General features: G+C 36.0%; 1 protein-coding gene across 1 annotated transcript; it reads left to right on the top strand.

Moving 5' to 3' along the window:
• Positions 1-8674: 8674 nt before the first annotated feature.
• LOC145111564 (uncharacterized) lies at positions 8675-9412 on the top strand. Its single transcript, XM_079047832.1, has one exon. The coding sequence runs from the start codon at positions 8675-8677 to the stop codon at positions 9410-9412; it is 738 nt and encodes a 245-aa protein (XP_078903958.1).
• The last annotated feature ends 3525 nt before the right edge of the window (positions 9413-12937 follow it).

Here is a 12937-nt window from a genome sequence, read left to right as displayed (position 1 = left end):
GATTTTAATCAAATTTAGTCAAGGATATATATGAATGTTATGTTGAAAAGATTTGACATAAGGAAATTCTATATGTGGAAATATTATAGCGAGAGACTAGTAAAGTATCATGTCTTTATGTAAGACATTATGTATCGTATCCAATATGCTTCGGGTATAGGATCGATTACATATGCTATAATATTAAATTGTTCTAATTTTCCAAATGCCTAGGGCATTAAGAGGGAAAAGGGACTAGAACGAGATTTGACTAAAATGGTTAAGCAATTGTCAAGGACAATATGAGGTTTACCAAAGATTGGTTTCTCATGGATAGTTGAAAGTAAAGTGTAAATTTTGGAAGGACCATATTGACATACTCTGAGAAGATGTAACTTTTGTTCAGAAGTGATAGTCAAAATGGGAATATTGAAATGTTACCATAAGTGGAAGTTAATAATAAAATCTATGTAAGATTAGAAAACTTAATTCAAGAAGGATGTTCAAAGGAATGTACTTTGAATATGAGGCTTTGTTTCCATGGAATTACTCTCCATTGGAATACTTTGTAATGTATGTTGCCAAGTCTCTATGACTTTTTTGCATAGTCAATAGAAGAGGATCATTGCATATAAGTTTAGAATCTAACAGATTTTAGCAAATGGCAAGAATTTGGTATTCTTACATTTACGATAAGGATTTGAAATTGTGAAATGAGCATCATTGAAATGTTGTCCATTGATCTATTTCACAAAGAGAGGACCATAGACAAACGTAGTGTGCATGCTTGGAACATGGCATAACTATTGTTTTAATTCAAGTATTAAGTTGATTAATTGAAAACAATGAATAATGTGTAATTAATATGGTGATTAAATAAAAGGTGTTTTATTTATATTCATAAGTTCTGAGACCATATTGGATTCGATTATTCTTGTATTTCAGTTTGCATGTTTTGACTTCCAGAATAATAAGATTATTCAAACTATCCACAGTCGATCATACTTTGGAAGTAGGTATTGAAGCAAGACTGTCATGAATCTGACTGTAGATTGTCTAGGTGCTTTAGACATAACACAAGTTTGCTGCAGTGTTCATGAGTACTCCTAGAATAAGATTCGAGTATTGGATTAAACCCACGCTCATCTGAATCACTTAATGGATTTTATCACGAGTGATTGTGAGACGATAATATCTTATATTCTTAAAACCGAGACATGTGAGTTGTAGTTTGCAAGTCAGTTGCACATTGACATATGTAAACGCACCAGTAACTTGGTGTTATAAAACATATTGTTGCGTGTGATTTGATGAGTAAGTACAAGCAAGCATTTGAGTTGAATTTTATCCTTTCCTTTTACCCAATGTGGGTTAAAAGCGATATATGTGGGCCCCTCGATGATTTAGTGATGACAACCGTAAGTGCTTGGCCAAGCCTGGACTGATTTGATTTGTTCAGTTAGTCGGTCGTCATAAATCGGAAATCGGGAAACAACAGATGGACAGAGAGAATGATTATAATTCATGTCTCAGTCCATATGATATCTTGTAGAATGCAGGAATACATGATCCCTTATCTAATGGACGCGTCATTGACTAGGTCAGAGTTCGACAACGGCTTTTAAGAGCTACGATTGCTAGTCTGGTTGTGGAGTCGTACATGCAATAATAGTTATTAGACTTATCCAAGTAGGAGACTGTTGGATTAGGTGTCTAAGCCCATAACTATAATTGGTATGTACTAGACTCGAGAGTAGCATGGTCTATTTGGGTTGCCTTCCCCAGAGCAATTTGATAGGATGGACTTTTGAGAAGAGGTTATTTGTGATTTATTAATATATTATAAGTTCTAATATATTAATATTAAATCATATTATTTAATTAGTATTGATCAATAATTAATTTGGAATTAATTCAGTGATAAAAAGGGACTAATTAAATATACGGGGACTGATTAAGTAAATCAATGATTCTTATAGTGTGGGCCAATGATCCATGGTTATTTTGGATGGGCTAAACCAATATGATAGTCCATGGATAGTCCATGGAGGTTTAACCCATGGAGCCTAAGTAATATGAAGGGTCATGTGAATTAGGGTTTGCAAAGATGTAAACCTAGACTTTGCCACACTATAAAATGAACCCAGAGTCACCAAAATCGGCCCCATGCATTCTAAGAAGAGTGATAAACGATTTTGTGTGCTAAGTAGCCTCTCTCTCAAGTCCTCCTTTGTTCATGGTGTTTGTGAACCATTTGAGGCATCACATTTGAGGTGCTAGGTTCTTAAAGGCCAAAACTACAAGCTACAACAAAGAGGTAATTCCATAACTCAATTCTATGTTGTTTATGTCAATTGTATGCTAGTTGTAGGCTTAATGCTTTGAAAACAATATTGCATGTATAATTAGAGAAAACATAGATCCAAAGCAATTAGGGTTGTATGTGCACCATAGGATGTTGTAGTATACAAAACCCAACAAGATGTTCAAATGTGTCAACCTCCAAAAGATTTGATTCAAAATTGCAAAGTTGAAGTTGTGAAGAATGATGTTGTTTTTGATTTCAAAAGTTCAAGATCCAAGAAGAAGAAGAAGAATAAGAAGAAGAAGAAGAAGATGATCAAGAACAAGAAAATTTGGGTTTCTAAACAAAATTCTTCAAATGTCGTTTTGAAGCCGAAATCAATGAAAAAAAAATTTGGGTTCCAAAACAACAATCATCAAATTCTGTTATGGAATTTAATTCCAAACCCAAAATTGTTGAAGATTCTCAAATTCAACATGATGATGAAGTTAGATCTTGGAGAAATGAGAAAAAGTTCCATGAATGGTACAATGTGTAAGTTGGAAATCTTCTAATTCCAACCAAGGAACCAAAATCTTCCATGTTTGATTCATGTATTACAAATGGAAAAAGGATTTTCAAGGAGGTTTCACAAATTCTCAAATGGATTCTGAAAAGTTCCTGTTGAATTCGATACCTCATTTTTTTAAGATCTGAAGATGAACGATCCAAGTTTTCTCAAAATTCGAAACCAATCTCATTTTCTTTCAATTTTCGAACCCCATATTCGAATTATTATTGTTCATTGATCCATTAACTTGAGCCCAAAAGTTAGTTTGGATACTGTTCGATGGTAGTCAGTAAAACTCATAATTACAACGAAATGGAAAACCAGGTCTCTATTTGATTCGAGAGAAAGTGATTTCGAATTGAATTTCGGTTGGTAAAAGCTTGGGAACGAAAGTTAATGTTTAATAGTCGAACGTTTAAAGCTTAAGTTCAACTGGTATGGACTTTTACTTGTGAATCGAATGCTGAGTATAGAAATTGGGAAGATGAACTGGGAATCGAAAGTGATATTGTTTAAGAGTCAAAAGTTTAATGGATGTTGAATTCGACTATTATGGAGATTGGAGTTTGGAGTCAAAAGAGAATAATCTTTGAAGTCGAATGATCAAAAGCATATAGAGACGAACGTATTTTGGGGTTCATGGTTGAAAGCACTTGATTGGAATCAAAAGTGTGTTCGATTGGTGTTTCTTAGAGTCGAAATTGATTTTGACAGTGTTGGTTATTGATTCGAGTCGAACGTAATTTCGACTGGTGATGTTGATGTTCATTTCGGGTCCAGAACGAATTGGGGAAGAAGATTCGATGTTTCAATTTAAGACCTTAAAGTTTTAGCATTTTAATAGTTTATAACGAGTTTCGATGTGGGGGTATATTTATGTGAAGTGGGAAACAATTTCGAATTCAGTCTCTGAAGAATATGCGAAACTGACAGTTTCTACCCACTTTCGATATTAGGGAGTATTTTCGCATCTGAAGTGAATTAGGAAACTGAAGACATAATTTTTCGCAACGGGTCCCTGCAGTATTTGCAAAAATGACAGTTTTTACCCAATATTCTAATTTTTTGCAACTTTCACCCAAAAGTCGAAATCTTCACAATTTTTAAATATTTTTTCCTAGACTTTTTATGATTGTTTTACGTGCAAGATTTTCGTGGTTTCAATTTGTCACACATCAAGGGGAATTTCGTATGGTTTATTCCTCGAGGTTTCTCATAGCCTTGTGGGTTTTATAATCATTTGTTGATTATAAAAAGGGGAGAATGTTGAAATGGGTATTCTAAGCTTCTCGGATATTCTTTTTCAATTTGGATTTGAAGACCGGTGTTACTTTGAGGGGGAGTTGGTCTTGATCGCTTGGAGCTTGTTTGGATATTGAAGCCGAGACATCCAATCCTAACTTTGAGGGGTAGAATGTTAGGGTGCGAAGTTCTCCTTGGATGTGGCTTACCCTCTTTGATTGTGTAATGGGTTTAGCATTTCCTATAAATAGGAAGTGAGTGGCTCCCATTTTATGTAAGAACCCATTTTGAGAGATTAGTCTAGTGAGAGAATTATTACATAACCCACTTTGTATTAGCTTACTAGATTAATGAGAGCTTAAACGAACAATTTACTCTTTGTGTTCTTCGTGGTTGATTGATTCACTTCATCTATACATTTCTGCATTCGTCATCATAACTGAGTCTCTACAAAGGATCAAGATGATCTCATCTGACATGGGTGGAGAATATCTAAGCCTTAAATTCTACCACCATCAAAAAAATTATGGAATAGCTTCGCAGTTCTCTCCTCCCAGAATGCCACAACTTAATAACGTTGTTGAGAAAAGAAATTGAACACTATTGGATATGGTTCAATCTATGATGAGTCGAGCATCACTTCAATTAAGTTTATGGGGTTATGCTTAGAGACAGCAACCCACATCTTAAACCTTGTACAAACTAAGAAGGTTGCTAAATACCCTCCGAAACATGGAGTGGGAAGCGTCCCTCTCTTGTACCATGAGAGTTTGGGGTTGCAAAGCCTTTTATAACACCCATTCCAGGTACGCTTCTTTTGAGACTTGATCATTTTAGACCTTCAAAATATGGAGGTTTTTAGTAACCATGGCGTGGTGGTGGAAGAGCAGCACGACCTGGTCACAACTGATGAGAAAATACACATTTAATTATACCATGAAATGACAAGGTCTTGGCCACGACATGGTAGCGCCTAGAGTGAAAAACCATAATTTTCGGGTCTAGAGCACTATTTAAAGGATGTGATGGCTAAGGTTTGCTCAACCTGAGCCTCCATCACTCCCTTTAGCCCTTATGCAAACCTTCCTTATATATTCATTTTGAAGCTTATTGTGGTGTTTTGTGGCCTTGGAGAAGGAAGAAAGGTCCTTTAAGTGCAAGGATTCATCAAGAAAAGTTCCTCACCACCTTCTTGTGCATAGCCTAGACTGTTCTAAATCCACAAGTTCTTATCTTTTTGTCAAACTCTTCTAGATCTAGGTTTTGAAGCATATTTTTTCAAGTTTGTGCCGGTTTGATTTTATTGATCCCATAAAGTTGTCAACTTTTTGGATAATTGAGGTCTCAATGAGGTCATATGCTCTGGATCTAAGTCTTTATCAACTTTTAGGTTTCATGTATGGTATTTTGACCTCATTCTTATAATATTGACCTAACTTGAGTGTATGACATCCATTGGACATGCATGTACATAAAGCAATGATATTTATAATGGTTATGGGTGTAAGGAAGCCTTCTAAGAAGGATGAGTATGAGGCTTAATGGATTATGGGATTAATATATTAAGATATTTAGAACAGATCCCACGACGTGGTGGTGTGCTCACCATAACGTGGTGGTGTAAGTTCCCGTGACTGCTTTGTCATGAGGCTGCCACGACGTGGCTTGTGCTTGACCGTGATCTGGTGACCAGCTGAGGTTGAATTTGACCGTTGACCATTGAATTTTTACCAGGTTGAATTTTTGGTCAACTTGAGGGTTTTAGGCCCTAGATTGAGGATGTGCCTCTAATTGATGTATAGGTGGTTCATAGTACCAGTCTTCGCTTCCGCATGAGCTATGGTTTTTGTCTGCTCATATGTGAGGTGAGTTTTCTCACTATATTTGTACTGCAGTATGTATCCTTATATGTTAGGATGTTGATATATTGTAGTGATCTGTTAGACTGGTAAATCTGTTATGGTTACTTGTGTTTTCTAGTTATTGTTTGTTTCCATATGTTGACATATTGTGGTTGGGTTGAGTCGGTCTTGTTGTGTGTTGAAGGCCAAGATACCAGGCGGTCCAGTTGATACTATAGGCCAATGGGAGTAGTCTAGCTAGATGTTGTAAGCTCAGGAGAGCGGTGCAGCTATATATGTGGACTTAGGCGGCAATCCAACCATGTGTTGTAGGCTTAATGTGCATGCATTATATGTGTATTGTTGTGTGGGGTATTTTCGGCAACGTACTTTATTAATTAGGGATTTTCAGGAGTTTGGACCAAAAACAAGATCATGTTTTTTCCATCCAAGATTGTGTTTTTCACTTTTTTGTTCTGGATGTTGCTGACTTGCATATAAATACTGCCTCTCTGACCAGTTTAAACCCTAGACGTTCCCAGACGATAAAATGGACTTTCGGAGGTGATTCTTCACTTTTTCATCAGTTCCTGAAGATCTGAAGGATGTGGTGTTTGATTAAGGTGTCTAAGATCATAATTAAATTGGTATAAACTTGTAATTAGAAGGAAATTCCTTTTTGGGTTTCCCACATAGATAGGAAATTATTAGAATGACATTTGAAAAGAGAGGAAATAGCTTATTAGTTTATTATATTATTAATAAATTAATTAGAAATGGATTGAATTAGTTAATAATTGATTAGGATTAATTTGGAATTAATTTGGGATCAATTTGAATTAATTAGAAGTGCAAGGGATGCTTAGTAACTGCTTAATAGTTGAGCAAATAAGAGGTTCTAGAAACCTCTTGCTATGGACGGTTTTTGGATGCCTTGCAAGGAAATCCAGAATGTTCCAGTTAATAAAAGGAAAGCAGATAATTACGACGATTTGAAATAATATTATTTTATGTTTAAATCTTTGGTTTATGGGTTTTCCTAGCAGCTATCGAAAGGGGTCATTGGCTAGCAAATTTTGTCCACTTCTTTCCAAGGGTAACCTAGCCAAAAGTTTTCATCACTCTCCGCTCTCCTCTCTTGTGATCTGGTTTCTAGCTTTGAGTGTGAGCCATTAGAGGCATCATGCTTTTGGTGCTAGCTTTCTAAAGATCTACAAAGCAAGGAATCAAAGTAATTGTTTGCAATAACAATTATGAGGTTAGCCTTAAACATATGAATTTCAATTATAGTAGGGTTTATGTAGGGTTTCTAGTTCATAATATGTTGCCTTTAATGTGAAGACATGGATCCTTATAGGTTACACGTATCCTTAATTGTTAAGTGTTATTTTTCAGCATTGTACATGAGTTGTAACATATGAATCCCATCAGTGGTATCAGAGCTTGATTGTCTTACATTGATTGTGCATGAGATGAATTGAACAATTTTTTTGACATTCTGTTCAGTCACAACGTGACAGGTCTTCTACCACGACGTGAGATCAGTTTAGAATCTAATTTTCGGGGTTTTCGTGCCTGATTAGTAGATTGTTAATTAGTAATTATCTATTTGGGTTTTGTTAAAATCCGAATTTTACTTTTCATATATGATTAAAACCCTAATTTTGAGGATAAGTAGATAAACATGGAAACATAATCATGTTATAAGATAATTGTATGATTATCCTTATGAATTTTAATATCTGACTTAATTAATGTTAATCAAAAGATAAATATTAAATCCTTAAATTATTTAAATGATTTAATTAATTTAATTAATAGTTTAATTAAAAGATAAAGACAAATTATCTGTTCGTTTAAAATGATTAATTAATTAATAGTTAATTTTAAAATTTAAATTTAAATCCTGAAGATTTTAAAATATTTAAAATAAACCCTATACATATGTATAACATTTTTAATACTATATGTATGAGGAAAGTCAGTCGAATCAATAGTATGCCTCATTCACAAAGTCATACTATAAGAGGGGTATAAGGAAACAACATATAAAATAACCGTTGAATGGGTGTCCTTTTCATCCACTAATCCTTTGATTGGACATAAATAGATTAAAAGTATAATTAATATAGTACTAGAACATTCTTTAAAAATCACACTCTAGTTACTTTAGGAAAAAGTGAAATGTATGCTAATCCATGAAAACACTCATCATTTCATTGTTAGTCGTTAGTGGAGCGTGTGTGGTTAACCGACACACTAATGTGGGACTACATAGTAGAAATGATGGTACATAATCGATTTTATGATATCAATTTGAGATCATAAATGACCTCGAGTATGTCATGCGTGTTTTCATGGTTATTCACATATTGTTTGTGATCCTCGGCAGCCCAGTCACAAATGGAAGAGCATAATCAGATATTAATCATGTCATTTATAAGATTCAATGAAGCTTAAAAGATCTAGGAGCTTCATATTAGATTGAAATTTGAATTGTGCCTACCTAAATAAATTCTTAATTAGATTACGTCATCCCTTTTTTCATTTCAAATTGTATTTAGGATCCTAGCCTTAAATATTAATTTGGGTTAAAATATTTAAGGATATACACCAACTAACTAAAAATGTCTCTCTCAACAGATGTCCAGAAATGGTGAAACTTTTGCTACTTAAAACTCTACTCCAAATTTGAACTTCACTCTCTTATCAATTTTATCTAAGGAAAAGCTCGATGGTCCAAACTATATGGACTGAATGAGAAACTTGAAGATTAATCTTCTTGATAAGAACAAAGAGTATGTTCTTGATAACCCTATTCCTGATATTGATGAACTGACTGCTACTCCTGAAGAATTAGCTATCCACAAACAACATAATGATGACGTGACTAAGGTCGTTTGCATAATGGTTACAACCATGGTACCTGAGCTGAAAAAGTTCTTTGAGGATTACTGGCTGTACGAAATGAGCTTGGATCTTGATGAAAAGTTTCACAATAAAGCAAGACAAGAAAAGTATGAAGTCCTCAATTCATTTATGACATGTAAGCTAAAGGAAGGAGAATATGTTTGCGTTCATGTGCAAAAGATGCAGAGATATGTGGAGAGGTTGGAAAAACTCAATGTAACATTCAACAAAGAGTTGGTCATTAACATGGTCCTTATCTCCCTACACACTAGTTATGATCAGTTCATTTTGACCTATTATTTGAACAACACAGAGACGGCATTGACCCAACTCCATAACTTGTTACAAACTGCTGAATCGGGAATGAAGAAGACTCATGTCCCTTCTTTGAAAATTGCTTTTGTCCTGGCCATCAATCATTATAGAGGAATTAAAAGGAAGGAAAACGCCCAACCCATTTGGAAAGCAAAAGCTCATACTGGTGCGTATAGTAGCAGGTTAAAGGGGAAAGCTCATTCTGACATTCTAGTTGTTAGCGATCCGAAAGAGGCCACATGCTTTCATTGCAATGAGAAGGGGCATTAGAAGAGAAGCTACCCAAAGTACCTTCAAGAGTTGAAAGAAAGAAAGATCAAGCCTTCAGGTATTTACACTATCCAAATCAATAACACTCATGTTGGGTTTAAGTGTTGCGTCCTTGGGCTCGTTTAATAGTCCATTTTGTTTACCCGGTTTGGGCCTGTCCAACCGTGGATATTCTTTAGGGTTAGCTTATATATTATGCATGCATGTATAGCTTTAAGGTTAACGTTCTCATTTATAGTCTTTGCATTGTAACCCTAAACACACCTCTACAGCCGAAGTTCTTCGTCGAGCTCTTCTGAGGTGTGTGATATTAATCATTCGACATCTTTGATCCATTCTTGTGTTCTTTGATTGCTTAATTCGAGTTTATCTATTTTGAATCTATCGATCTAATAGTGCAATTAACTCATCAATTGGTATCAGAGCAGGAGACTGTGTAATATACGCATCTCTTCTGTTTGAAGAATCCATTAGGATTTCTGCTTTTATCGAACATATAGAAGCCGTCTTCTTTTTGTCGACGGTGTATCTGGTGTTCGATAAAACCCTAGTTTCAACATCACTAGTCTGATTCAAGCAGATTAAAAGAAGAAGTTTTTCATCATGTCTCACGACGATTCTCAAGTCAATTCAATCAACATCTCCAATAGTATAGGATCCACTACGAGGGTACCTATTCTTTATACTCAAGATTATGAAGTATGGGCGCATCACTTTGAAGACTACGTCATTAGATCCGAAGACAATGGCTATCTAATCTGGGAAGCAATAACATTGGGTCCGTTTGTTCACTTTGGAACGAACAGAATGATCAAGACTCAAAAAGAGTATAATCAACTATTGGCGGACGTAGAGAAGATTCCACAAGATGAAAAAGATAAGGTATTATGTAACGTTAAAGCCATGATGATGATCAGATTCGCTTTGCAGTCTGACACTTTTCGTCTGGTAAGTGCATGCACAACAACTAAAGAAATATGGGATAGGTTAAATGAACTATATTCAACTGATGAGGATCTAGAGCACTCGATCCAAACTCTACTGCTCTCTGAGTTTGGTGCTTTCGAACAAAAACCTGAAGAGAAACTCATTCAGACATTCGATCGGTTCAACCATTTTCTTAGCAAGATGATGAAGTATGGTATTGAAAGGAAGGTGATAGAACAAAAGGTGACATTCATGAATGGATTAAGGCGCGAATGGATGGCAGTGATCTCGACCGCGAAGGCTCATGAGCAATTTAAATCATATTCACTGGTGAAACTGATGGGTATACTCAAATCTCATGAAAGCATGGTGACAAAGGAAGCGAAGGTAGTTTTGGGTGTGGGTTTACTGGCCCTTATTTCTAAGAGCAAGAATGTAGCAGACGAAGAGGAGGAATCTGATATGTCAGAGTGCGATCTGTCGAGTGAAGAATATGCAATGATGGTTACAAACCCAAAGAAGTTTGCTCGCAAAAAGTTCCCAGTCAATAAGAACCGAAACTGGCAGGGAAGCTACAGTTCAGAAAAGGTGAAAGAAGAAACCAAGAACACCTCTCAAAAGGACGACGAAAAGAAGGAGAGTAAGCTTGTGGGAGACTCTGGGTACGATTGCAACTACTGTCATGGCACGAACCACTTTGCCAAGGATTGCATGCTGAGGAAGATGGCTGAGAAGAAGGATGGTGAAGATGACGAAGCCTACTACATGAGAAAGCTGGAGGTGATAAAGAAGAAGAAAACAACTAACGTTTCTATGAATGCTTTAATTGTGTAGGAACATGTTATTGATGATGAGTTTGGTGGAGTAGATGGTCTACAGACTCTGAAGATGAAGAGGTACGCAGACCCTCGCATGGAAGAGCTTATGTGGCGAGAGAAGGAGTTGCTGAGTCGGCTGGGAGATGCTTAATGGTAACAACCGAAAGTAAGCATGAGGAAGCGAAGGAAGACAAATGTTTCGCTGCCAAGCCTGTGAGTGAAAAGATCAGCGATTGCGATCAGTTGATCAAGAAGGTACAATCTATCCTAGAATCACTTAAAATACCAGTAACAAACTACGAAAAAGAATTAAATGAATTAAAATTCAAATTTTCTAACTTAAGTGGCAGTCTTATGCAAACTCGCTTAGCAAATTCTAACCTAACTGACCAACTCAGCAGGGAGTCTTCCAAGAGTGAGGAAAGAAGGATCTGGATACAGCAGAAGGAGTCAGAGTTAGTTAGGGCTAGGGATGAACTTATTTATGTGCAACGAGACAATTTGAAGTTTTTAAAACAAAGAAATGTTTTCTGTTTGATTGCTAAATGCTTATATACTAACATCACCCAGTTACATCTAGATTGTGAGATAGGTAAAAAGATTCATAAAATGATTTTGCCCTTCCTTGAGTTTAAGGAAGACGAAGTCATTGCTGAATGTGAATCTATAATGTCCTCAAATGAGATTTCAGTAACCTACAAATATGGACTGGACAAAATTGAATCTTTCATTGAATCCAAAGAACATAAATGCATGATTAAGAATTTGCTGGACGAAAATGATAAATTAAAAATCAAGACTGAGACTATATAGAAGTTTAACTCATCCAACACCAAATTAAGTTCAGAAAATAAAATAAATTTAGAAACCACTTCTGAATTTTATGAGGACAGTGAGATGAGCGAAATCTCAGTAGAAGATGAAGTCGATTGTTCGGAATTTCTTAAAAGCGAAACCGATGCAGCAAAACCACTCATATCTGAAAATTCGGTTGAGTACGTTCGGGTGTCAAAGGACAAATCCAAGAAACTCAAAGAAAAGGCCTTTGTTTATTAGAAGGTGCAAACTACACCAAACCAAGTGTATGCTGTTACCGGAGTAACTAAGAAACAAACGGCGGAGTTGACGTCCATGGTTGACAGAGATAATGATGAAGGTTGTGATGACTACTTCTGGTCCGCTCCTATCGACAATGCAGACGAAACAGTTGGTCTTTCAGAGCAAACCTCATGGAGATTTAAGGGACGATACATTCTTGAACCCCTCAACAATCCCTCAAGCTTTGATAAACCCAGTACAAGTGGTACAAAAGAAATACCAAACGAACCACTGAAAGATTCAAGTGTATCAACAATAACCGAAGCTCATGAGAAGCAAACGAAACCTAAGGCCAACATTCACTTAACTCAAGAGCAACTTGCGGAACAGAAACGCCAGAGGAACAATAGATACATGAAGAACCTTAATGAGAGAAAACAATTTTGGCAATCCCAAAACCCCTCTTATGTTCGCTCTAAAAAAGCTTCTAATCTCAAGAAGGAAGCACATGCCAAGTCTCCTTCTTGCTATCACTGCCAGTCATGCAGTAAGGTAAACCGAACTTCCAGTTTTGGTCCCAATACTAGTAGTCACAAGAACCTGAAGTCAATTTTTGGTCCCAACTCTTACTAAGCCAAGAACCGAAAGTCTTGTTTCGGTCCCAACAAAGGTGCTCAGAACCAAACGTCAAGTTTCGGTCCTAAATCCCATCCTCCTTACTCTCAACCAAAGTCCAATTCTG

Source organism: Lactuca virosa, chromosome 5, assembly GCF_052849685.1.
Source record: "Lactuca virosa cultivar CGN04683 chromosome 5, Lactuca_virosa_CGN04683_v6, whole genome shotgun sequence".
NCBI lineage: Eukaryota > Viridiplantae > Streptophyta > Magnoliopsida > Asterales > Asteraceae > Lactuca > Lactuca virosa.
The sequence above is the reverse complement of the archived record's forward strand: the minus strand, read 5'-3'. Positions and strand labels throughout refer to the sequence as shown.